This window comes from Drosophila hydei, unplaced genomic scaffold (genome assembly GCF_003285905.1).
Source record: "Drosophila hydei strain 15085-1641.00,03,60 unplaced genomic scaffold, DhydRS2 tig00000001-arrow-pilon, whole genome shotgun sequence".
Classification (NCBI taxonomy): domain Eukaryota; kingdom Metazoa; phylum Arthropoda; class Insecta; order Diptera; family Drosophilidae; genus Drosophila; species Drosophila hydei.
The window spans coordinates 7,002,151-7,027,842 of NW_022045643.1; the positions used below are offsets into that span (position 1 = coordinate 7,002,151).

Consider the following 25,692-nt stretch of genomic DNA (forward strand, 5'->3'; position numbering starts at 1 on the left):
AGCCAATTAGTTGTACATTTTAAGCGTAAAATATTTATGAAAAATCAAATAAATATATAAAATACTAACAAAGTAAATGCGTTTTATTCAATATTTTGAAAGACATTATATACTGCTTATATATCCTTATATACTTAGGAACCTTCCAGCCGATTAACGTTATCAATAATATGCCCTAATTATCAACATGTTTTATTTATAATTTATTTTACGGCGCCATTGAACTGACACAATTGATAAAAAATTGTTCTACAGCTCATTACCTTTCGAGCACAATAATTTGTCCGCTAGAACAATATTTTTGTTTACTTAGAATTAATTACTCATTCGCCCATTCGCATAAATATATTATGAGCTCAGCACGTGCTAAGGTAAATAGTATTCACTGTGTTCTGCTAACAGCTGTTGGTGACAAAAGCTTTGTAGGCACTAAAATATCTGCAAGCATCAAGACGCCGCTGAACTTTGGAGCAGAGCCTCGTTGCGTTTGCGTTTTAAAGCTCTAACAATTTCCATGGCTACAGCAACACCCACATGTGTGTAGATGTCAAACAGCCACACAGGATGACCGAGACGCAGATGCCCTGTAAATACACATAAGCTAGTTATGAACTGCCTCTGCTTGACCCAGCTTTTAGCTAAAGAAAACTTATGTCTAAATCTGGTTTAGTTTTATTAATATAATATTTATAAGTAAATCAGGCTCTTTTAGTTTAAATAATCAATGAATATTGATTGAATGCAATGCAAACTAGTTCAAGAATTTATAGACAATAAATATAATGTGAAAGAAAATTTAATAATAATAAAAATAATTTTAATTACCTCTACAACATCACACCCTTTTAGCTCAGCTTGGTGCGTACAGGGTGTTTACAGCACACAGACAAGAAGCTTTCGGCACAAGCAGCCAGCCAGCTTAATTGAGTAATGGAAAATTTCTGCTGATTGTTGTAGAACAAAACACCAAAACTTAAGCAGATAAGACTTTGTCATTGGGCTAAGCTACCAAAGCCAAGACAAGCTCAGGGTGCATAGTAGCTGCTCTCTCTCTCTCTCTCTGTCTTTCCCTCTCTCCCTGTCTCTATCTCTCTCGCACATTCTACGCAGGGGGCCTACACTAAAAAAGCTTATCGCGTGACTCTCCAAAAACAAAAGAAATAACATGTTAGGTATAAATAGCCGGCTGGCGATGCGAGCGAACTTTCAGTAAGCCGCTGGCAGCGATCAAGTGAGAAAGTGTGTGAGATCCGCTAGTAAAATTATTTGCGTTGAAAACCATTTGAAAGATGTTCGCCAAACTGACCACACGTGGCATTGCCAGCCGCCTGAGCAGCATGGCACAAAAAACACAGCCCAAAGAGACCAGCACGACCGATACTAGCCGCTCCGAGGCGGTTTTCGCACGTGAGAAAAAATATGGCGCGCACAACTATCATCCGCTGCCCGTGGCGCTTAGCCGGGGCGAGGGCGTGCACGTGTGGGATGTGGAGGGCAAACGCTACTATGACTACCTCAGCGCCTATTCGGCGGTCAACCAAGGCCACTGTCATCCCAAGATTATTCGCGCCCTCACGGAGCAGTCACAGAAACTGGCGCTGACGTCACGGTAAGTGAAATGCACAAAAAAAAAAAAAATATTTTGTGGCTCTTGTGGGACGTGCCCCCCTTTAAAGCTTATCGAGCTTTATGAGCTTTATTTTTAAACATTTCAATGAACTTGATTTGTTCATTGTTGTTGTTGTTGTTGTTGTTTATTTATATTTTATTGTTGCTGTGTGGCGAAATTGGCCATTGAGTACAGCTCGTAAACAATTTCTAGTGTATTTCTGGTTTTTTTCCTGTTATCAATGATTAAACGTTTTTGCTATCATTGATTAGTGGAAATTTTACGTTGCTAAATTATTTTAATTGGGGCAAAAACGTAAAATTATTAAGTCATTTAAAAAAATAAAACAAACAATATTTTTTTTTTATTTATTTATTTTTTCATATATATATTTTTATATTTTAATATCATTCAATAGCTAATCAATATCTTTAATATAATTAATTTAATTATTTTAATTTTTTATATTTATTTATGTTTTATATTTTTCAATATTTTATATTTTTTTTACGCATTATGTTTAAGGTTAAAATCATGATTCTTATTTTTGCAGTGCAAGTCTAATTTTTATAAATTAAGATTAAAATAAATATAAAAATACATTTAAGTATTCTAGGCTAATCGCAGCTCTTAAAGTGAAATTTATAAATAGAATATCAGTATTTGAATAAAATATAATTTTTTTTAGCTTAATGATTGAGCAAAAAAAGCTGACTTATATTTAAGTAGAACATGAAATATAAGCAAGAATCTAGTTTAGAAACTAAATATAAACCTTAATCACAACCAAGCGAAAATTAAAAAATATAAATAAATGCAGTGTCATTAAACCATAAGCTGATAAATAATCTCAAAATTGCTGTTATCATTTCTATAATATATATTTGTCTATATGCAATTAGCAATTGCAAACACTTGAGTTTAAGGAACAGCAAATAAAAAGCACTTGACATATGTGAAAGGAATAATAAATAATAACATTTAATTGCTAATAATAGCCTAACTGTGTGAACCGCTACACCTGACAACCGAAAGCTTCGTTCGATAAAGAAAACCAATTCTAACCGGAAACTGCTCAAGAAATATATTTAATTTACAATCATGATTTGTGGAACGCAAATTGTAGTGAGTAAACTGATTCCATTTGATTGATTAGACAGATGAAGATGTACCGTTAGAGGTTATCAATATAGGAAAATGTCATGATGCGACTGTTACCAGATTTATATGTTTCAAGTCATGTGACTTAATCTAAGATTTTTGAACATCAATTTTATTTTTCAAGTACATATATATTTATATATTTACATATTTGTATATATTTAGCATATTTTTTGTATTTTTTCTTATTATTATTATTTTTGTATGTATTTATAAATTTACATATTTTAATTTAATTAAATATATATTTATTTATTATTATTATATATATATTTTTTTTATTCTGAATAGATTTTTTTCTCTTATGTGTTTTTTAAATATATTTTTTTTATACTTATTTTTTTTATTTTTTTTTAATAAACTTCATATATATAAAATGTATTTTTTATTCTCTTGTTATCTTTTTATATATATTTATTGTATTAATATAATTTATATATTATTTACATATAATTCGATATTTTTTTATATGTTTATGTAAGTTATCTAAGTTCAACTTCTCTTCTCATTTAGCGCATTTTACTCCGATGTGCTGGGCGAATATGAGGAATATATTACCAAATTCTTTGGCTACGACAAGGTGCTGCCCATGAACACAGGTGTGGAGGGCTGTGAGACGGCCTGTAAGCTGGCCCGCAAGTGGGGCTATGTGAAGAAACAGATACCCGAGAACAAGGCTAAGATCATCTTTGCCCGCAACAATTTCTGGGGCCGCACACTGGCCGCCATCTCTGCCTCGAACGATCCGAGCAGCTATGAGGGCTTTGGTCCATACATGCCCGGCTTTGAGCTCATCGATTACAATAATTTGGCTGCCTTGGAACAGGCACTGCAGGATCCCACAGTGTGCGCCTTTATGGTGGAGCCCATTCAGGGCGAGGCGGGCGTCATTGTGCCTGACGAGGGCTACCTGCGCAAGGTGCGCGAGCTGTGCACCAAGCACAATGTTCTCTGGATAGGCGATGAAGTGCAGACCGGTCTGGCACGCACAGGTCGCATGCTGGCCGTGGACTACGAGGAAGTCCGTCCCGATATACTCATTCTGGGCAAGGCACTCTCCGGTGGCATTTATCCCGTTTCGGCTGCACTCTGCAATGATGAAGTGATGCTCTGCATCAAGCCAGGCGAGCATGGCTCCACATATGGTGGCAATCCGCTTGGCTGCCGTGTAGCCATCGCTGCACTAGAGGTGCTCCAGGAGGAGCGATTGGCCGAGAATGCCTTCAAGATGGGCCAACTGCTGCGCACGGAGCTCTCCAAGCTGCCCAAGGATGTGGTCTCGGTCGTCCGTGGCAAGGGTCTGCTCAATGCCATTGTCATCAATGCCAGTAAGCTGCAATTTTCTTAGCTAATCTTTCATTTAACTAACTCTATTTGAACTCTCCCAGAATATGATGCCTGGGAAGTTTGCCTGAAGCTCAGGGACAACGGCTTGCTGGCCAAGCCCACCCACGGCGACATCATTCGCTTCGCCCCGCCCCTGGTCATCACTGAGGCCCAAATGCTAGAGAGCATTGACATTATTAAGAAGACAATTCTAAATATGTAAAGGCACAAATATTATTCATATATATATCTGTACATATATATATATATAAATATATATAACTTTTAAAATATTTTCAACTATGTAATAGCATTTAAGCAAAAGTCTGACAAAAATATATTATATATGTTTTATATGCAAATCCTCAATAATAATTATATTATAAATACAACAATCTAACTCAGTGTTTTAAATTCAATAAGCATTCATCATATTTGAATGTTCTTCTATGCGATTCTCATTCATCGTAGTAAAGCTCAGAAGCTTCCAATTTCATTTCAATGGGTAGATAAATTAGAAGTAGTTGGAAAAAGTGGAAGAGGGAGAGAATGAGAAGCAGTTGGAGAAGCAGGATGAGGAAATGTAGGAGCAGAAGAAGCAGGTAAGTGTAGGCAAGTATGAGAAGGCAAAGGAAAGGTTGAGATATAGGAAAATGAGTAGGAGTGTGAAAAGCAGAAGGGTTAAGCGAGTTAGGCATGGATAGATGAAGGCTGAAGAGCAAGAGTGGGATGTAGAACAGGAATAGGAGAAGGAATACGTGAAAGAGAGGGAGCAGATGAAGGTAAAGATAAGAAAGAGTAAGCGAAGAAAAAGAAAGTGGAGAAGAAGCAGGAGTAACAGAGGACGGAGTGGGAGAGGGAGCAGACAAAGCAAAAAGCGAAAGTGTAAGAAAAGAAGTAGGTAAGAAGAAGTAAGAAGAGGAATGCCGAAACGGAGGAGTAGTAGAAGAAGAAAGATGATGAGAAGTAGAAAACGAAGGCAGAGGAATAGAAGAGGAAAGAAACGAAGAAGACTGATGAGGAGTATAAGAAAAAAGAGAAGGAGTAGAATAAGAAGAATGTGGAGTAGGAGAAGATAGGGAATGATGAGGAGTAGAAGAGGAAGAAGGAAGATCAGAAGAAGTGGGAGTAGGAGTTGAAGAAGCTGGAGGATGAAGACGAGTAGCAGGAGAAGCAGGGCAACAAGTTGTGGAAGTAGGACGAAGAGTAAGGGAAGGAGTTGAAATAACAGCAAGAATAGGAGGAGTTGACAAAGGAGACAGAGCAGGAGATGGAGATGGAGATAGAGAGATATAGAGAGAGATAAGTAGAAAGCAGAAGTTGAAGGTACAAGATCAGAAAGAGGATTCGAAATGGACTAAGAAGAAGAATTTAATGTAGCAGATGGTTATAAGTTAGAATGAGCTGGTTATGGTGTGAACTCAGACATTTCTTCCATCAACTGCTTTTAGTCCCTTTCAAGCACTTTCCACATCATTTTAGGCAATTCAGATCTGTGTGCGACTTATCTCTTATTTTATTTAAATTCTTTTACAACAAGTTAAATACTTGAAGTGAAAAAGCCCCGCCATAAATGTGCCAATGGGCGTTTCATAAACATTTTGATTTCATAATGCCAATACCATGTCAACCCCACTCTCTCTCTCTCTGACCCTCTCTCTCCCACAGACAGTCTGTTCTCTTCCCTGGCTGGTGAGTGTGTCAACATTAAGGTTGGCATTCTTGATTTTTTAATTAAAATATAAAAAGACCACAGTGGATGGGAACGTGCCGCGGTCGTTAGGCAATAAACTTGGACACCGCGCATCCTGCACGGGACAATTACAAGGCGGAAAATGTCGCAACATTTTCGTCTTATCTGCACGACTTTGGCACTTTAAAAGAATAAGGCAGAAAAGCATAAAAAACGAATTAACACTGGCGCAGGGTTGCTTTCTGCCAGGAATCTAGCTGCAAAAATGTTTGCCGCTTATCGCGCGGCGGGCAACTGCTGCTCCAAAGGATGCTGGCGAGCTGCAGACAAAACATAAAAAAAAACGAATGTTGAGAAATCTTGATTTTTAATTTTAACGCTTTATTTAATTATGTGAAGCGCCTGCTAAGGGCAACAACAACAACAGCAGCAGCAGGAGACGCAGACAACTTCAAGTTTGAAGTTGCCAAGTTTGCTGCTAATAAAATGCTTAAGTTGTGTCCTGTCTGGCAATAAAACCCACAAAAAATGGGCTAAAAATTGCATTTTTTTACCACTTGTTCCACTTTCTCTCGCTTGTTCCTATTTTTAATAAAGACATCAGCAGATGGACGGCGATAAAATGCCAAAGATTATGGACAAAAGGCGAAAGGACTCGAACACAAAAGGCAGCCAAGCGGCGTGTGGCTTTTGACACCACCTACCCAACACACACACCCACACACACACAGCAGACAGTGTCCTTTTTTGTGCCCGATAAGCTTTGGTCTGCAACTTTTCTATTCACATTCAAAGCAGCTTGAAAGACGTTGCATTAGCCCGAAGCCTTGGCACAGTTGAACTCTTGGCGCTTTGATTTAGTTGACCCTTAGCCCCAACCCCTGGACCCCAATGTTATCTTATAGCATTGTTTTTTATGACCCATTTGCACCTCTGTCTGCTGCTTAGGAAGTGTTTTGTTTTTTTTTTTGTTAAATGGCCAAAGTTTTAATTAGCTAAGCAGGCTCTGTTCGGCAGCTTCTGTTGCTGCTTGCTGCCGTTGGTCCGTTGGCATATCGCTTTCAATTGCTTTTCAATTGCTGTCAGCAAATTGCAGCAACAATAAAAATCAAATACAACGCGATAAAAATCACAAATCGAAATGCTGTGCGCCGCCTCCCCTTCAAGGCAGTTTCTGGCACCTTGTTGACAGCTCGAACAAATGGGGCGGCAAAGAAATGTGGGGAACACTTTGAAATGATGCTGTGATGTACGCAGAAATATGCTGTAAGTGCTGGGAATACGAGTCGATTAGATACATCAATTACAAAGCCAACCAGCAAGGCAGAGTTGTGGCAAGTAGCTTAAGAGGCGTGGCAGCTAGTTTCTCTTAAGCGATGCCACTCTGTTGCCAAACAATAATAAAACATAAGACCAGAATATATTTGTAATGCACAAATATATGCAGTTAGACTAATTTTTAATTAATTTTGAACAGTTTTTCTATCTTTAATATCCACTACTATTTTTATGAACAACTAAAAGTTTATTAATTTTTCTTTCTCAAGCCCTGAAGTGCAAATTTTAATTAACTAAAAATATGTTCAACTGAATATTCATTTCACTATGTTTTCAATTGTGTTTATCATTATTATTAACATGATTATTGTGTTTATAAACGAAATTGTGTCCAACATTTAAAGCCCTGCCGCACTACTATTTTTATGAACACAGCTGCATTTTCAAATCACCCATCTAGAGCTTCAATATAATATGAATATTTAGTAATTAGCATATATAACATCGATCTTTAATCTAATGACTTATTTTATTATCTTTTGAATCGGCTCAGCCACACCCAAAACATCTCCAGTCCAATTTCAAGTTCTAACTTTCTCTTTCAGTTCTACTGTCAGACAACTTCTATGGTCCATGGTCTATAGCTCAAGTATTCTTCCGCTTTCTATGTTTATTTACCAAATATTATTCATCATATATTCTTTATTCATTCCATTTCCCTCTAGAGACCCTTAAACAACTAGCATTTATCACTATCCGCATCCACCATGCAACTGCCATCTTCGCAACACACATCTTTCATCCAGCACTAATACGCCTTATCCTGCAACTACCATGTTTACAGGGTATTACAAATCGTTGCCTACTTGTAAGCGCCGCGCTTGCTGTCACCTGTTGTGCCTGGCCTGGCTTTATGCTGTGCCGGATGTAAATCTTTAAAATCAATATGCAAGTGACAAGCAGCTGAGCCTTGAGCCTTGAAGAATAAACACCCAGTTGGTGGGGGTTGCGGTGGGGTGGGTTGGCGCTACCGCTTGACAGGTAAAACGGTTGTGCGCGTGGGTCGCATTAAGTAGGCATGGTTAGCTGCGAGCCGACTTGACGGTTTGTCGCGCAAGCTTTTTGGCTTGCAGCCACAGACTCAGACTGGCAAATTGAAACGGTTTAGATTACGTGGAAATTGTCACTGAAATTTGTTTAAGCGGCACAATAATTTTACGTTGGCATTAAGAGAGTTTAAAGTTGATGAGCAAAACGACGTTGAAGTTAAATAAATATATTGAAAGTTGTTATAAAAAAAAACATATTTGTAAAAGCATAAATATATTTATTTTCATACTACTTCATATAGTGAAAAGAGTATATTAGATTTGTGCCGTGTCCATATATATAGTTCAGCAAAAATTTTATAGAAAGGGAAGCATATTAAAAACTAATTTATTTTTTCTTCAGTTTGGAAGCTGCTCTGAAGATCATCAAGTTGATGCACATAGATATGAGCTCAGACAAACCTTGAAAACAAATGCGAAATTAGATAAATCAGAAAAAAATATTAAGGACAATTTAAAAGATTTTGAAAAATATATAAATTATGCTTAATTCAGTTCTCAGTAATCTTGACTCAGGCTTAATAATTATGAACGACTTTTCTGATACAAAAAGTCAAGAAAATGTTTTCTTCAGCCTATAAAATCAACATTTTAATGGCAAAGTGTGCAAATTTGTTATTGTTTTTTTTTGGCCAAATGCTCGTAAATTTATTAGAGCTTAGCTTAGTGCTAAAAAAATAAAACGTTTCATAATAAGCCCTAGGCTCACATGTGTGAACAGCCAATTTTCGTTGATTAAAGGGATTTGCGGAAGAACCAAAAAAAAAAAAAACAGAGAAAGAGGAAGCGAGAAAAAATGATAATAAAATGTGGTTGGGTGGTGCAAGTCAAATGGTAAAATAAAGAGCAATGCAAAAGTAGCTTATTACAAGCAGCCGCAAAATGAGGGTGAAAAGTAGACAAAGCCAGCAACAAGGACAAGAACAAGGACTTTTCCTTTTTTGTTTTTTTTTTTCATTTTGCATGGGGTAAAAACATTTTGTGAGTTGTAATATTTTTATGCTTATGACTTGATGGCGGGCCCCTTTTAATAATCTTGAAGCTGGCCATAAACGTTTTTTGTGATAATTACATTAAGATTGAGCTTAGTTATTTGAATGGCCTGCGTTTTTTATGCTCTGTGGCTAACCAGACGATTATTGGCCTTACTTGTTTGCTGGCCAAAAATTCAATTGCCCGAACTCGGCGAACAATTAAACCAAAACAGCAAGAGAAGAGAACCAAAATCTGGAATGATGCTTCAGTTGGTGAACTGCGGCGCATATTAAACAGTTTTTGCATACGGAGAGAGAATCAGAGCACGTAATGGTTAACTTCTCCTTTTTTGCAAGCACATTTTTAAATGGCAGCAGCGAGTGAGGCACGTGCATTAAACAGCCCAGAGGCTCAAACAACAACAGCAGCAACATGTGTGGAGTAATTTACAAAACTCGTCGTTGCCAGTTGAGTTCGACGCGTTTGTCTGCCCGGGAGCTGCGCAATTAGGCAATTGACCGTGTGTCTCTATGTGTGTGTGTAATTGACAAAAAATGACATGCAATTGTGGAGAGCCGTGTCGCCCATGCGGCAAAAATAAACCAAAAATTGATTTTCATGTAATGAGTTCAAAAGGGCTGCGTACGACTGTCCTGTAGTGTCCTTTTTTTCTGCAGCATGCTGACTGCATATTAAAATGTGCGTGATGCCATGTGACGAGCGTTGAAGTTTCGCTTTTTTTCTGTATTTTATATTATTATTATTTTTATTGTTGCCGACTCTAAGGGCTGTCAATTTTTATGAAGTTAAATTCCTTTTTTTATGTTGGGGGCCAGCAGATTGTGCAAAAAGGTGTTGCATGTAATGAAGCGCATAATTTTAATTGGCTTTTTGCTTGAATTTAATGTGCTGCAGTCAAATTATATAGAAGTCGACCATAAAAAGGAATTTACACTCAAATTAAATAAAAAATATGCCAAGCTGAGAATTTCAAATTTAAAGCTCGCGCCATACTCAACTTTTGAGTCAATTTGCATTGTTCAACATTGAACGCACTCGCTTGATTCGTTTAATATAAACATTATTCTTAACAGATAAGCAGCATTTGGCAAAAAAAAAATGATTTTATGACTAATCAGCATAAGTATATAGATACATAAATTAATATTAATAATTTTAAAGCTTAATAAAATGCATTTCAAACTTTACATCACATATAACATTGCACAAGCTATCGAAATATCGATAACAGTCTAGCTGCCAAATCAATACGCAAAAGCTGAAATATTCTGAAAATATGAGCCAGTTAAGTAACGGACTTGTATTCAAAACATACATATAACGAAGTAATCGATATGTAACAGCTGTTCTTTGTAATTGCGCCCTGTTAATAACATTACAGCAAATGTTAAAGCTATTTTTAAGGTGCCCACAGTTGCGTATGTGTTTCGTGACGAAGAAGAAGAGCGAAAGCAACAAGAAAGAAACAAATTTTAATTTCGACGCGTTGTGCAAACGCCTTGTTCAGTGTGTGTGCAAATCATAAAGCAATAAAATGTCGAAACGACTTGCAGCCAGCACCGATGAAGGCGCCAGCAACAATACAGAGCAGAACGCAACCAATGCCAACAATAACATCATCAATCTAGACGACAGCGACGACGAAGACGACGACATGCAATTTGTAGGCCTTGTTCATCCTGAGATGCCAACAATCGATCTCTGCGTTTCGCCATCCACCTCGGCAGCAGCGGCAGCTGCTGCTGCTTCTTCTGCCACTGCTGCTGTTGCTGCAACATCAGCGAGCGCAGCAAGTGAAGCACTCAAAACTGCCAACATAGAAACAGGTAAAACACACAAAATGCAAAAACAATAAATTTTAATGTTTATTATGTTGCAATGGATACTTATTGCTTTTAGACGTTGCTGTTGTTACATCTAATGCGACGTCAGGTGCTGACGCACCTGGTCCCACCGCCACCTTGGAGTGCCCCATATGCCTGCAGACGTGCATTCATCCCGCCCGCCTGCCTTGCGGTCACATCTTTTGCTTCTTGTGCGTTAAGGTATGTAGCGCCCAGACCACCTGCCCCGCCCACCCATTCAGCCTTCTCTGGCTTAGCCGGAAACGTTTACTCATTCAAGTCGCGCTTCGCTTTGATATTTTGGTCAAAGCGCTCGAAACGCGTGCGCCCAACGCTTCGCACGCACGCACAAGGGAAGTTCAAGGCTGCGCGGCAGCCATTAACCCTTATGTGTGCCCAAAGCTTGCCAGCGCTTGCGCTAGCTTGAATAATTCAATTTAATTATCTTCCGCATTGCAATATCGAACTGATTTCATGTCAACGTATAGACGACTTAACCAGCATTAATAAATACTTGTAAACTTCTAAATTGTGAAATACCAAGATTTTCAAGGTAAATTACAGCAGCTAAAAGCACAAATTTCTAGCATAACAACTTTAAATGATATGAAACCATTTTGTATTATAATTTTATAGAGCATCTTTTCCAATAGACGAATTCTTGACTTTAATCTATATTCCATTTCAGGGCGTTGCTTATAAGAATCGTCGCTGTGCCATGTGTCGTCGTGAGATTCCCGCCGAGTTTCTGGATCATCCGCAGCTGGTGAATGGCATTGATGACATTTGTGCCACACGCGCCACAGAGGACGGCTATCAGTGGTACTACGAGGGACGGAATGGTAAGTGGCTAACTCTAATTCGGTGGCGGTGTCTCTTAGTCCAACCACATCATCCATGTCCATGAGCATAAACCAAACACAAACCCTAGGCGGCTGGTGGGCGTATGATGTGCGCACCAACGAGGAGCTTGAGATGTCCTACCAAGCGTACCACTCATACAAGGTGAATAGAGTGGCGCCAACTGTGAAAGAGGGCAAGCCAGTGAGCCGGAATGGCGGTGCGAATGTCGACTACAAGCTCAATGAGATGTTCGACAATGTTGATTACGGCGACTGCGAGGAGAGCTCCACAGACAGCAGCTCCGACTTTGAGATGCAGTACGGCAGCAGTCCAGACGAGCCAAGTCGCTTCCAGCAGCTGATCTGCGGCCAACTGTACATCATTGATCTGATCGGCATGACACAAACGCTGCGCTCGCAGTCGACCAGAAAGCGAAACATTATACGGCGTAAGAGATCGGAACCGGCACCAGGTGTCAAAGGTGTCGCCGGATTGAAGCACCACTTCACATAATACTTAAGTCCCACATCCTCATAACCCTACATCCTATTACAATACAACACAATAGAAAACTAAATGTGATCAAGCCGAAGGCACAAAGCAATAGTGAAACCTTTAAACTACTTACTGTACAGGTTGGTGGCAGTACGACGATCGCACCAGCCAGGACATTGAGGAGGCCTTCAAAAAGGGCGACAAATCGTGCACCATACTCGTCGCTGGCTATGTCTACATTGTGGATCTGGAGCAGCTGGTGCAGCAGCGTCAAAACGAGCCGACGCGCTGTCGTCGCGTCAAACGTGATCTGGCCACCATACCGAAGAAGGGCGTGGCAGGACTACGCATCGAGGGCAATCAGGTGACCAGCGACACGGTGTTCAGTCGTCCCAGCAATCCAACGCCAACGGCCGCCGCCGCTGGTGGCCCGCCCACATTTATATCGACCATTGCGGCACGGGATGCGGCCATACGCATCGCCAGCGACATAATCGGATCCACGCTGGCGGCGGCAGATGAGCTGACGCGTGGCCTGGCCGCCAGCAACATCAGCGACAGCGTCAACGACTTAAGCGGTGAGCAAATCTACACAGCCAACACAGCAGGTGCAACAGGTGATGAGCAGCAGTCAGGTACGGGTGTGGGTGTGGGCATAGGTGTTGCCGCTGCGCGTTCGCTTGCCTCCTCGCACTCGAATTCCATACAGGATCTCATGCGCAGTGCCACAGAGGATTTGCTGGACACCACGCAACAGGTGATCGAGACCAATCAGCATACCATAGATCTCTTCGAGCAGGCCTTGAATGACTTCCAGGCGCTCACCCTGCGCAACTTTGCCGATTCCAGTGATGAGGACGACGATGACGACGACGAGGCTAATGTGAATATTGATAGGGATAATGTTGCGATTGATAACAGTGGCAGCGAGGCAGCTGAGGCAGCTGTGGCGACTGAGGCGAGCGAACAACACGAACAGAATGGGCCGTTAGGTTTCTAATTTCTAATTTCCGATTCACAATTTCACAACACAAACACAAAAAGAAAAGCTAAAAGCTCGAAACGCGAACGAAGTTCCTTTAGAAATGTCAACATTTCAGAATGTTAACTAGAGAAATGCGGCGCGTACCTGAGAATCTATATCTACATATAGAGAAAGAACACTTTAAGCAAAAGAAAGTGATGCAACAGAGGAGAGAGACAGCCTACAGGGTAACATACATACATACATACATAGCTACACAGGTACACATAGTGCATATACAAATTCCTTATCAATCTGAACCTGAGCAACTATTAACTATGCATATACTGAGCTAGATGTGATCTGGAAAGCAGTAATATCAAATGGTCCTTGAGAAGAATGAAAAAAAAAAACAAAAACAAAAAGCTCAAAGAGAACAAATTCTCATTAGAGAACAGAAACAAAATAAAATCTAACGTATTGGAACTTAGCAGCTAGGCAGGTTTTCTTTGATCGGTTGTACAGCAACCTATAGATATAATCACCCAAAGAACTTGAACTAAAATCTCATTGAGACAGGGCATTAGCTAGCCCTTGCTCTATATACTCATCAACTATACCAAAACATTCGAAAATATCCCGCAAGCCGAGCCACCAAGAAAGCGTAGTGTGAGATGGACAATACATATAAATTCGATTGGGTTTTCAATGGGAGGTTGAATTCATTGGATTCAAGCGCGATTCGGTTCACATCTAATGCCCCGACGTGAGAGACACCCTGTATTCGTATTATATATCATAAGTCGCCGTTAAGTGCGTTAAAACAAACAATTTCTGTGAACATTTTAATTATAGCTCTTATATATAAGTTATATCATAGAGCATTTCGTGAGGCAATTGAGTTCCCTGAAAGAGCATTCAGTATAAAATATTTATTTATTTCATTTCACCCTTAAAGTCCAGCTCAATTGTGCCTAAGCGAAATGCATTTAATTATATATATATATATCTATATATATATATATATATGTATATTGCCTATATTAATATATATGTATGTATATTTTGTGACTACTGTTTTATAGATTCGATTTGTACCCCGCCATCACATCTAACTGTGAAATGCCTATTCGTAGCTATACTTATATCAACGTTATTCCTAACGCTCTACTGAGTACATGCGCCAGAGCTCCCCATCCCCTTCCGGTAATATATACAACAAATATCCAAGAACAGAATCCAATTCAATTGCATGTTAACTCATTTACCACATTGCCGCAGAGCTTTTTGATCATCCATTTCCATTTCTATTGACGAAATGATGAACAAAAATAAAGTTAACTAAGTTAAGCTACATTTTGAATGCCAAAACTCTTGATCTCTCTCTCTTTCTCTCATTTCTCTTCTGTCCTGTGTTCCTCTGTTAACTTTTAAGAACTCCATAAGACTTATTCCATTCAAATCTTCCTTAATGGTGACAGTTAGATATTGTACTTATCGAAATCTTTCATTAATTTTGGCTTCAACAGACTAAAAACAACAATCAATGTAAAACCAAACTGTGCCAAGCGCAAACACCTAGATAAAAGCTCTCTGTTAAGCCAACATAACTGTGCTAACAGCAAACTGTTAATGTTATGTTATGTTAACAGCACGTCACATTTCAGTTGATTTCGAACATTCGTAATTAAAATTGATATTGTAAACTGAAGTGAAAATTCACGATGCTCCCTGACGAGGCATATTTTTAGATACATACGTAGTTATACCTAGACGACGTTGAGAAAGCAGAACATTTTGTGTGTAAGCCATGTTGTTTATTAAATTTAAGACTACTTAACCTTTATTGTATTTAAGTTGCAAATAAACATTCTCAAGCGAAAGCAGGCGGATGAGTTTTATTGCTAAAATGATAAGCAAGCTGGCATCATAGATATATAGATGAGCTAGCTCTGATTTTAAAGTAAAGAATGTTGGGAATCATTAAAGAGTAAATTTGAAGATGACCTGAAAACTATTTAAAATAAGAATTATGGGCATAGCTGATGCTGCATCTACTAAGACTGATATGATGTGAGTATATAGATATATTTCATTCACTTTCAGCAAACTGTTGACATTCAAGTTGCCTGCTTGACTCTAATAAAAACTACTATCTTAGCTGAACAAATAGATATAAACTGAACAAATGTATGTCTTGGCACAATATTTATCAACTACGCCATCAACAGGTTGTGATCATTATCGAAATTCAACCCTCGGTTTGCTACCTTTGCCTGCCTGTGCTCGACTTCAAATGAAATCCTTTTTTTTATGCGTTTCTTTGTTTTGGCATCGGACCCTGGCCGTCTACGAATGCTTGGCTATTGAGTCATGCGCAATGGACCAAAAGAAAACGCACGCATGCAGCATATTAATTTACTGGACCTCCTGAGAATCTGGTTGAACAAACAGGCTTAAAAAGAAAGGGGGCAACACAGCTCTAACGATGAAAGAGATGGCGCAGCACGAGAGGAAAAAGAGGCAGTCAGCCAAGCAGCGATCGTGGCTGTCACATAAATATGTTCGGGATCGGGTTTTGGAGAGTTCTCTGGGCGACGGGTCTGCCCGTATGAGTCATCGTTGTTTACATAGAAATTATGCTACCTGCTGCACTTGTTCTTTTTTTTAGGTTTTCTACCTGTTCGGCAAGTAGCATTCAATAGGTAAACGTCAACAACTCGCCCTTGTATAGCGACTTGTTGCCGCTTCTTATCAGCCAGACATACGAGTCGTAAAAAAAATGCAGCTGATTCTAATCTGACAATATGTTTTTGATGGCATTAAATACGTAAGATTTAAATTTAGCATAGATGACTATTTGGATTACGAATAATGGCAATCGAAACTTTTAAAGTAAATTTAATGAAAGTCAGTTTCATTTGTATTCAAGTTCAACTTAAAATTTAATTATAAAAAAAATGTAAATTTCACAATTATTTTAATTAAAATGTATAAATTACAACTGAATATTCTAAAAAAAATTAAATTTCATATTTGAAATTAAATTTCATATAAATAAATATACAAAAATTATATATAACTTCGCTTATAATTTACCTAATTGCTTTCCTGTTATATTTAATGAATTTTTTAAATTCTGTTCCGAGTTAAATTTAACTAAAAACTTTTTAGCTTCAAGAAACATGGGAAAATCACAAACAAACAGTTTTCTTTCCATATCCCAAGCTCATTTTTTTAATTTTGAATAAGTTAATAAATACTAGAACAATACACGTTAACAAGGATTCATAAAGCAAACATTTTAAATTAACAGTATAGCACAAGCTTTTATAACTGCTATTAACAGAGCTTTAACAGTGCAACTTGATCGCACGGGCTTCAAAAATGTGAGCATAAAGCAACAACAACAAGCGAGGCTTGGAAATGTTAGTGGTTGCTGCCTTCGCCGACGCTCGCTGGCCATGGCATGGCTCTCAATTTCTCAGTTGCGCGCGCTCTCTCATTCTCTCTCTCTCATGTACACACACACATACAAGCACAGTTAGGCACATGCGCAGTTCAACCTGCGCTCCAAACTGGTTTTGAGGGAGGAAATTGGCCCGCTCCAAGCAGCTTGTGGCTGTTGGTACATACCAATTTCTGCTTGCTCTCGGCCAGGCAGGCTGAGCGTGCGCCAGTTTTTTTTTGTGTGTTAGTTGATTTGTATCTACCTTTGGTGCGGACGGTTGGTTGGTCGGAACGTTATCTAAAGCGCAACCAAAGGCCACCAGTCTTTGTATTTGTAAAATTTTTACTTACATTTATTAAAACTAGTGACAAAATAACCAATAAAATGTAAGTGAAGGCATATTATATCATATGCAAATGAAAAATGTAGTCAAAAATTGTGCAAAACTGCAGTGGAAAGTGCAAATAAAAATTTATTGATTTTCTTTAACCGAAGCAACGTACGAAGAAGAAGCAGCAGCAGCACAAAAGTATAAGCTGCGCTGTAAGGTTTCCAATTGACTGTGAGAGGCCGTGCGAATGTGTATGTGCATGTATATATATATGTGTGTGTGTGTGCGTTTTGTTGCGTTCGTGTGTGTTTGGCAAAATTTCGTTGTAGTTGCTTATTGTTGTTATGTTCTAGCCAAGTTAAAAGCACGGCACCAAAAAAAAAAAACCAAAAAAAATTAAAAGCAAGAAGCAAAAGGCGAAAAAGAAGTGGAAACGCAAATATACATAGCTCAATACATGTACACATGTATTCATATACGTGCGCCCGCGTGTGTGTTTGTTCTTTTGTGCAATTTGCCATTTAAAGGCATACAAAAACAGCAGAAGTGCATTTGAAAGGGAAATGTGCATAGCTGTTAAATTATTTTTTTTATGTTATATGCATTGTATATGTGTGTCTAAGTATGTGACAAGTGTGTTTGTGTGTGGTGCACTTGAAATTTTGTTTGATAGGCTGCCGCTGCGTCTTCTTCTTATGTTTTATCACGCGCTTCCGCGGTAGCTTTAAGCTTCACTCTCGCCCTCTCGGCTCGCGGCCTTTCGCGTGCTCTCTATCTCGCTCTCTCTGTCTTACGCTCAGCAAACGTTGACGTTTGCGTGGGTCGGTCGTCGACGTCGTCGCCAACGTCTGTTGTAATTTTTTTTTGCCGTTTTGCGCTTTTCGCTTTTTGGTTTAACTGCTAAGCGTAACGTCGAGGGGGCTGACGCCAATGCTACTGAACGTGTCCGAATCTCCCCCTGGCATACAACAAATGCACACACACATACATACAGATGTACATACACATGTGTATATATTCGCGCATCCTGCGAGTGGGCGTTTGACGTCGTCCAGTTACATTATCGATTAGCCCTTGGTTCATTGATAAAAATGCTTACAAATGTCATTGTGTTCCGTTATCATTCACAGCCTACCTAACCAGCATGTCGTAGGGCGCTAAGAAGTGTAATTTAAAACAAAAACTAACGGACAATGCAGCCATTTAGCGACAGTTTAAGCAAAAGTCGTGATGATTTGGCCTCCAGGCAGCACCAGCAACAGCAACAACAACAACTGCATTACAGCAGGCGTAGACATCACGGAAGCAGTCCAAATCTATCATTGGATCAAACCGATAATTTGCGCAGAAGGTAAGATATCGAACATGTTAAATTTCCCTTTTTTTAATTGGCCAAAACTGTTATTGGTCAAGGTCATGTTCGCAAGAGATATATTGCTAGAATTTACACTTATCAATTAAGCTACTTTAATTCAAATATACTAGTTCACAACAAAAATATACCTGCATACGCGTATTCTATTTTTATAAATAAAACACGTGCATAATTTGTTGCGAAATGATAAACAAAAACAAATACCCAAAAGCCCAAACGGGCCGATTAGAAGCTTCCTTGTTACTTGCTCTACATACATACGCACACATAGATACACAAACACATATATATACATACGTACTCTGCCTCCCAGCAGCAGCAGCACACACACGCACGCACACATGCACGCTCACACACCTGCGTCGAAAACTGGTTTCAAAGCTCCGCCGCATGCTGCCCAATGCAAGCACTTCTCAAAGTTGGTCACTCTAACAACAACAACACTTGATAACAATGGACGGTGTAAAGAAGAGAGTGAGAGAATGAGAGCACAAAGCTGTGCTGATAATGTGTGATGCGAGCGGCTCGTTTGGTGGCTATGCTCCACCGCTCACGCTTGCAATTTAGTACGCGAAAATCAATCGTTTCAGATGGTTGTCGTAGCAAGACAGCGTGTCAATCAAACTGTGAGCCTGCCTTAACGTCTCTGCACTTCGTGCCCGTGTATCTGTGTGCAGACAGAAATAACAATAGCTTTGCTTATCGCCAAATCAGTTGCTGACTTGTGTGTGTGTGTGTGTGCGCGTGTGTAGAGCGCTGTCGCAGATTTTGTACGTTTTGTGCAAAAATTCATGAAATTAACTGTTACAAACAAACAAAACGAAAGTGTTACGCAGCCCATTCTTGTAATTAACGCTACACCTGCAGCAACTATAACAAAAACAACAACAATAACACCAACACTATTTAACACTTACCTTGACGTCATTTTTTTTTCAGACGACAAAAACGTTAAAAACCGTATTTGTTGTTGTTTTGTGCTTTGGTTTTTGGTGGCTGTCCGTGCTTGGCACGAAGCGAACGAACGAACGTTTTTAATCAAAACTTGTTGTTGGTGTTGTTATTATTGTCACTCGGGTTTATACAGTGCGTAAAAAACGTCTGGCGGCAACCGCTAAAAGAGCGAGTGTAAAAATTTGCATTAATGCAGCCCCGCGATGTCAAATTAATGAATGAGTTTTGTGAACAACAACACTAACCAAAGGCAACAAAACTAATTGCAAAAACAAACACAATTAACCGTGAAAATAAGCGCGAAAGAAGCGAATAAAAAACATCACAATGGTTTATTACATTCCAATTTTCGGACGTACAGACCCTCCGGATAAAATAATTACAAAGGAGAAAAGGTAAACAAAGGCTTGACAAAAGGGATAACTATTAGCGATCGCATTTCACTTATATATATCGATAGACATTGTGATTAGTGACGTCTGTTTGCCTAACATACATCCATTGGTTTTTTTTGCCAACACCACAAAATGTGGGAGGCCCACAATGTTGACTCATGCCACCAAATTACCGTTATTCGTTGCACTTGCTGTGCTCTGCAGAAACAAAATAAGTCCAAACTAGCCAGGTTTCCGCGTTCTATGAACTGCGCGTCACCAGCGACATCAACAAGAAGAGGTCAAAACGTGCCACTGCAGCGATTTATAAATGCGTTCAAAATTTCATAAGTAATTAAAAGGTTTTTGACATTAGTTTTGGTGCTAGAGACGACGGCGTCGGCGGGTTTGACATGTGAACGAAAGAACGCATTGCTCCCACAGGCGTCAGAGGTGCGAGCGGGATGTCTATACATACATACGCTGGGAACAAAATCTGCACATGCACTGTAGATGATTTGCGCCTGTGTAAGTGTCCAATCTATATGCGAGGGTGTGTTAGTGCGAGTGTGAGACGAGCAACAGGTGATTTTGCGTGTTCGCGCACGTCGCTTCAGCTTGGCAGCCCCATCACACTTTTTACCCCGGGTTGATTGTTATTGTTGTGATAAATGTTTTTCACCTGAATAAAAAATTCTGCGGCAGCGACTGTTGGGTATATTACGCGTGCTCTTTCTATTTAATGCTCCTTTCTCTTTTACTCACACTTTCTGAATGGGGACTTTGTTTATCTTATCGGTTGCAAAAAAACAAAAAAACAAAAAAAAAACAAATTTCCGAGCACAAGCTCGGCAGGAAACATATGTATATGCATGGAAGTATGCGTGTGTGTGTGCGTGTAGGTGCTTATAAATGTTGCTCCAAAACAAATTTCGAGGAACTAGCAGAGGGGTGATTATTCTTTTCTTTTTGTACATATATGAATTATATACATAAACACTCATTATCTTTATCACTGTCATTAGAAGTATAAATATAAGAATATTGAAATATTTTGATTAACTAGTGTGAACTTGATTTATCGCGATAAACTGCATTGGTCTAATTGCGTATTGAAGCTTACTTAAATAAATATACTTTCCCTTTTTATCGATATACGATTATTTCGTCGATAAAGCTTCGATTGTAAATTGGTTTATATTTAACCTTTCTTATAGAGATTTGCTTTCATTGCTAAACATTCTGAAAGCCTATTTCATTTCATTTGAATAATGCTTCTAGAACTTTTAAGAGTATTATCATATTATAGGTTATAATAATATTATTAGCTATTGGTTTGTCTAACTCTCTTTTATACATTATTAAAAAATTCTTTTATAACACGATATCCTTTTTAACAATCGTTCTCTTCTCCGTTTTCATTATTAGTGTGGTCTGCCTGCAGGATGAGTTCGGACACTTAGGACTTGCCGCCACAGATCTGCCTTTCAAGTCAGCAGACATCGATTCCTCTGCACCGCAGCTTCACAACAACTATGCAGAGATTACGGACAGCAGTGCTGAGAACACGTGCCAGCAACGCTGGCCACCACATGTGGGAGGTGGTGGATTGGCCAGTGCGTTTGGTCATCCGGATAAGCCGATTAGCTGGATGTATGGCTTACTGGGCTGTATGAAGCCCGTGTTGTCCTTCATTGGCAAGGCGGGCGTCATCGAAGTGAAGAACCAGCGCAGCGAAAACTGGGAAATACCCTTCGAGTCCATTACGGATCTGGACTGGTTGGGCAGTGGGGCACAGGGCGCTGTCTTTAGCGGCAAGCTAAAGAATGAAATTGTGGCTGTCAAGAAGGTGAAGGAATTGAAGGAAACGGACATCAAGCACTTGCGCAAGCTGGATCATGAGAACATTATCAAATTCAAGTGAGTAGCAGAAAATCATTGATAATTCATTATCTGATAAACGTATATTTTGCTCCTACAGAGGCGTTTCTACGCAGTCCCCTGTTTTTTGCATCATCATGGAGTATTGTCCGTATGGCCCGCTGCAGAACATATTGAAGGAGGAGCAGGTCATGTTGCCGTCCCGTTTGGTCTCTTGGTCCAAACAAATTGCATTGGGAATGCAATATTTGCACTCACATAAGATCATACATAGAGATCTAAAGAGTCCCAAGTGAGTTGAAAGAAGTAAAGGAAATCTCTTGAAACCATCTAAATCTCTCTAATCCTTGCAGCATACTGATTAGTACAAATGAAGTGGTGAAGATCAGCGACTTTGGCACCAGTCGCGAGTGGAACGAGATTAGCACCAAGATGAGCTTTGCAGGCACTGTCGCCTGGATGGCGCCGGAGGTTATTCGAAACGAGCCCTGCTCGGAGAAGGTTGACATTTGGTCGTATGGTGTTGTGCTCTGGGAAATGCTCACCTGTGAAATACCGTACAAGGATGTCGACTCATCGGCCATTATTTGGGGCGTGGGCAATAATTCACTCAAGCTGCTAGTGCCCAGCACCTGTCCCGAGGGCTTCAAGCTGCTGGTCAAGCTTTGCTGGAAAAGCAAGCCGCGCAACCGCCCGTCGTTCCGGCAAATACTCAGCCATCTGGAGATCGCCGGTCCGGAGCTGTTGCGCAAAACTGAAAAGCAATATTTTGAAACGCAAAAGTCTTGGAAGGAGGAGGTGCGTAGCCATCTCAAGGAGATCACTCAGAACGGCACTAGCATACACAAGTATGAGCAGGACTTGATCAAGCGACGCACCGCCGAATGGCGCCATGCGCAGGACATACGCATGGTCTACGAGGACAAGCTGCAGAAGACAAATCAGCTGTTCTTCGAGCTAAGCGAGTGCATGACACAGCTGCAGGAGAAAGAGAAAGAAATTGCCGAGTAAGTACTAGACTTACGAACCCAATCCGAATCTCTAATCAATATTTATACTATTTTGTAGGCGGGAACGTAAGTTGCCCGGCTCTGGCTACAAGCCCACTAGACGTTTTGGCAACACTCTCAGGAAAATGCAACATTACCGACGACGACTGAATGCGCCACCAGCACAACCAATTCCACAACAGCAATCCTCAACGCCTGATCCCGAGACCACGCCAGAGGTAAGACTTTATATATTATTATTTTATGCTTGGCATTAATCTGTTCTATCCCTCAGAGTCCCGTGAAATGTGTACTCTATGCGCAACTGGATGGCAATTGCCAGCCAAAATCCTATTGCGCTGTCGGTACCAGCATTCTTGTCGGCGGTAATATGTCTAACAAGAACAAGAAGACTTGGCGTCATCGACGCAATGGCTCTGGTTCCTTTGCCGCGCCACCCAAATACAGTCCGACGCGTGATCGTCGCTATCAAAGCGAGCCGGAAAATCGCAAGGTACAACTGGTCGAGCGGCAAACTCAAACAGATGCCATGGATGTCAGTGAGACGGACATTAGTCCCAGCGTCGAGCAACTAGCTGATGTGCCCCAGCCGCCACCCAATCATCGCCAGCTGCCGCTGCAACTACAACGTATCCAGCAGCTAGCCACCGCCATGGCGCAAGCCAAGGTTCTTGGTGGCAGCATACCAGCAGCCGCCAGCAGCTCACCGGCGAATGCTGCCAGTCCCTCCAATGGCAACTCGCTGAGCAACAGCGAGCTGACCTATCAAGATGCATGCTCCAGCCCCGATCAGCTCATTGACGACGTGATGAACAGCAACGAGCGCTTGGACATTACAGACTGCTACAGCGACAATGAAAATCTAGAACGGCTCGGCCGTAAAGTCACTGAATTCATCAACGAGAACCGCCTGTCCATACAATCCAATTCCACTGAGAACGGCAACGGCGGCAGCGGTGGCAGCGTGCACACGACAACGGCGCCGGAGCTGCGCGATGTAGGCGTAAATAGTAGTCCCTGTCTGAGTCGCTGCAGCAGCACTCAGAGCAGAAGACAAACAAAACAACAACAGCAGCAGCAACAGCCAGAGAATGTAGCAGCGAACCACAGCAATGCTAATGGTGAGTCCTCACAGGAGCCTCTGGGCGAGGACAGCTGGTCGGATGAAGAGGGTGAAGACACCGATTATAATTACGCGTTGCGCCGCAGAAGGTAAGTCCATTTCAGTTGTGGTAAAGCGAATACTTGACTCCCTATTTTCAATCATTATAGCATTGGACGTTTGCCCATTGGACGTGGAATGCGACCGAGACGTAGCTACAAGGCGCCGCTGTCTCAAAAGATTGCCATACACAAGCGTAATGTGGTCATCGTATCCGATGAGGAGAACACCTCCGAGTACAGTCATTCGCCATCGAGCCAACACTCGACGCTGGAAAGCAATACAGATATGCCGGCCGATCTAAAACTGAAGAAACAACAGCAACAGAACATCAATAACAGCTCTAGCGAGCCAGACTCAAGTGACTCCAGCGAAGAGGAGGAAGACGTGGCGGAGGCCAAAGCGAAAACGGCGCCGACTTCAGCGTTACCAATGGGCGCCATACGCAGCAGCGATATTATATCTATACCAACATGTGAGGCTGATGGCGCCGTGAATATGGTTTAACCTAGTTATGCATAGCCTAAGTGAGAAAAGCTCCTACAACAATTAACCGAAATCAACTATCTCTTTATATACTCAAAAAAAACCTCAAAACTGTATGGTATTATATATGTCATATGTTATACATACATACGTATATATTTATGTATCTTTATGTCCGATATCTGTGTGCATTGTGTCTTTAGTTAATATGATATTTAAAACTAGTTGATCCTCGAGCGTTGATCGCTTTCTTTTATAACGTCAACCTCAATATCCGTGTTCGCTTTTAAGGGTTAGGGGCAAACTTATCTATATGTTTTCTATATATGATTGAATTTCCTAGGTTCCACTCTTTACTTTATGATTTCGTTATATTCTGTAAGCTGCCTTTGTAATATATATCTAAATGCCGTAATTGTATATTTAGTTTAGCCATTAAGTAGTTTTCAATTTTAAGAGCTTAACTGCAACACGCTCCCAACTAAAATACAAAGAAAAAAAAACGAAAAAAAAAATAACAAAAACAAACCAAAACAGAGAAAAAAACGGTTATAGAATTGGCCTCAGGCAATATATAGGAAAACAAATATACATATATATGTAACGCAAAATAGTCAGGGATATTTTTTATATAACGAAAATTTGCAGAGATCGATGAGAATGTTTTTAAAGAAGCGCATAATATAATTTTGTAGCTCGCATTGGAATCCCTTCAAAGGAGTCATTTGAAGGACCTCTATACCGGCAATCCTACTTACTTTTTCGATATGCACAAAATTCAAAGCTTCAGTGCCTTAAAGCAAATATTTGAGAGAATCGACAAAAAAGAAAACAAAGAAACAAAAAACCAGAAAATAATATATAAATAATATTAATAATGTATGATGTGAAATATGTGCGCTTTTCTAAAACAGAAATAACAAATCATTTGCTATAGAATCCATAAGTTGTTCGCTCTAGTTAATTTGAAACCACTCGAAAAGCGCACATCACGCTGCAAAAGGAAAGGAAACACATTATAAATATATACTTAAAAAACGAATTACAAATTTAAAATATTTCTATATACACTCAACAATAATATATACACACCATATATATACACACACATATATATATATATATATATATATATTTACACACTAGTTGGATGTTTAGCTATCGTAAGAAGCGCCGCATGCAAAAAGGAAAAGCAAACAAATAAAATTCTCTACATTATGTAAATGTACTCCATATTAAGTTTAAATTTAACGACTCATACGAATTAGATTGTAATCTTGATTAAAGCAAAAAAAAAAACCGAAAAAGTAAAAGAATTTGGTTTTTCTCTCTAGCTCCAAGATGACTCCA

General features: G+C 39.9%; 3 protein-coding genes across 6 annotated transcripts; all 3 read left to right on the forward strand.

Annotated features, from left to right (window-relative positions):
- The first annotated feature begins 1,195 nt into the window (after nt 1–1,195).
- On the forward strand, nt 1,196–4,346 carry LOC111605103 (ornithine aminotransferase, mitochondrial). The gene is made up of 3 exons (XM_030223705.1): nt 1,196–1,609; nt 3,284–4,098; nt 4,159–4,346. Exons 1-3 carry the CDS (start codon nt 1,290–1,292, stop codon nt 4,317–4,319), a joined length of 1,296 nt encoding a protein of 431 aa, XP_030079565.1. The 5' UTR covers nt 1,196–1,289; the 3' UTR covers nt 4,320–4,346.
- Nucleotides 4,347–10,437: 6,091 nt separating this feature from the next.
- LOC111605097 (E3 ubiquitin-protein ligase rnf146) lies at nt 10,438–15,195 on the forward strand. 3 transcript variants are annotated; one of them, XM_023323437.2, is made up of 5 exons: nt 10,512–10,998; nt 11,072–11,217; nt 11,705–11,858; nt 12,495–12,932; nt 14,404–15,195. In XM_023323437.2, the coding sequence occupies exons 1-5, from the start codon at nt 10,707–10,709 to the stop codon at nt 14,490–14,492; spliced, it is 1,119 nt and encodes a 372-aa protein (XP_023179205.2). In that variant the 5' UTR covers nt 10,512–10,706; the 3' UTR covers nt 14,493–15,195. The 3 variants fall into 3 exon arrangements, with proteins under 3 accessions (XP_023179206.2, XP_023179205.2, XP_023179204.2); XM_023323438.2 differs by lacking the exon at nt 14,404–15,195 and having other exon boundaries at nt 10,438–10,998; nt 11,948–12,556; XM_023323436.2 differs by lacking the exon at nt 14,404–15,195 and having other exon boundaries at nt 10,528–10,998; nt 12,495–14,239.
- A 1,804-nt stretch (nt 15,196–16,999) lies between these two features.
- LOC111605082 (mitogen-activated protein kinase kinase kinase 13-A) lies at nt 17,000–25,418 on the forward strand. 2 transcript variants are annotated; one of them, XM_023323417.2, is made up of 8 exons: nt 17,000–17,155; nt 18,231–18,451; nt 21,232–21,723; nt 21,785–21,976; nt 22,038–22,691; nt 22,753–22,912; nt 22,969–23,906; nt 23,967–25,418. In XM_023323417.2, exons 2-8 carry the CDS (start codon nt 18,294–18,296, stop codon nt 24,361–24,363), a joined length of 2,991 nt encoding a protein of 996 aa, XP_023179185.1. In that variant the 5' UTR covers nt 17,000–17,155; nt 18,231–18,293; the 3' UTR covers nt 24,364–25,418. The 2 variants fall into 2 exon arrangements, with proteins under 2 accessions (XP_023179185.1, XP_023179186.1); XM_023323418.2 differs by lacking the exons at nt 17,000–17,155; nt 18,231–18,451 and adding an exon at nt 19,099–19,824.
- Nucleotides 25,419–25,692: the final 274 nt, after the last annotated feature.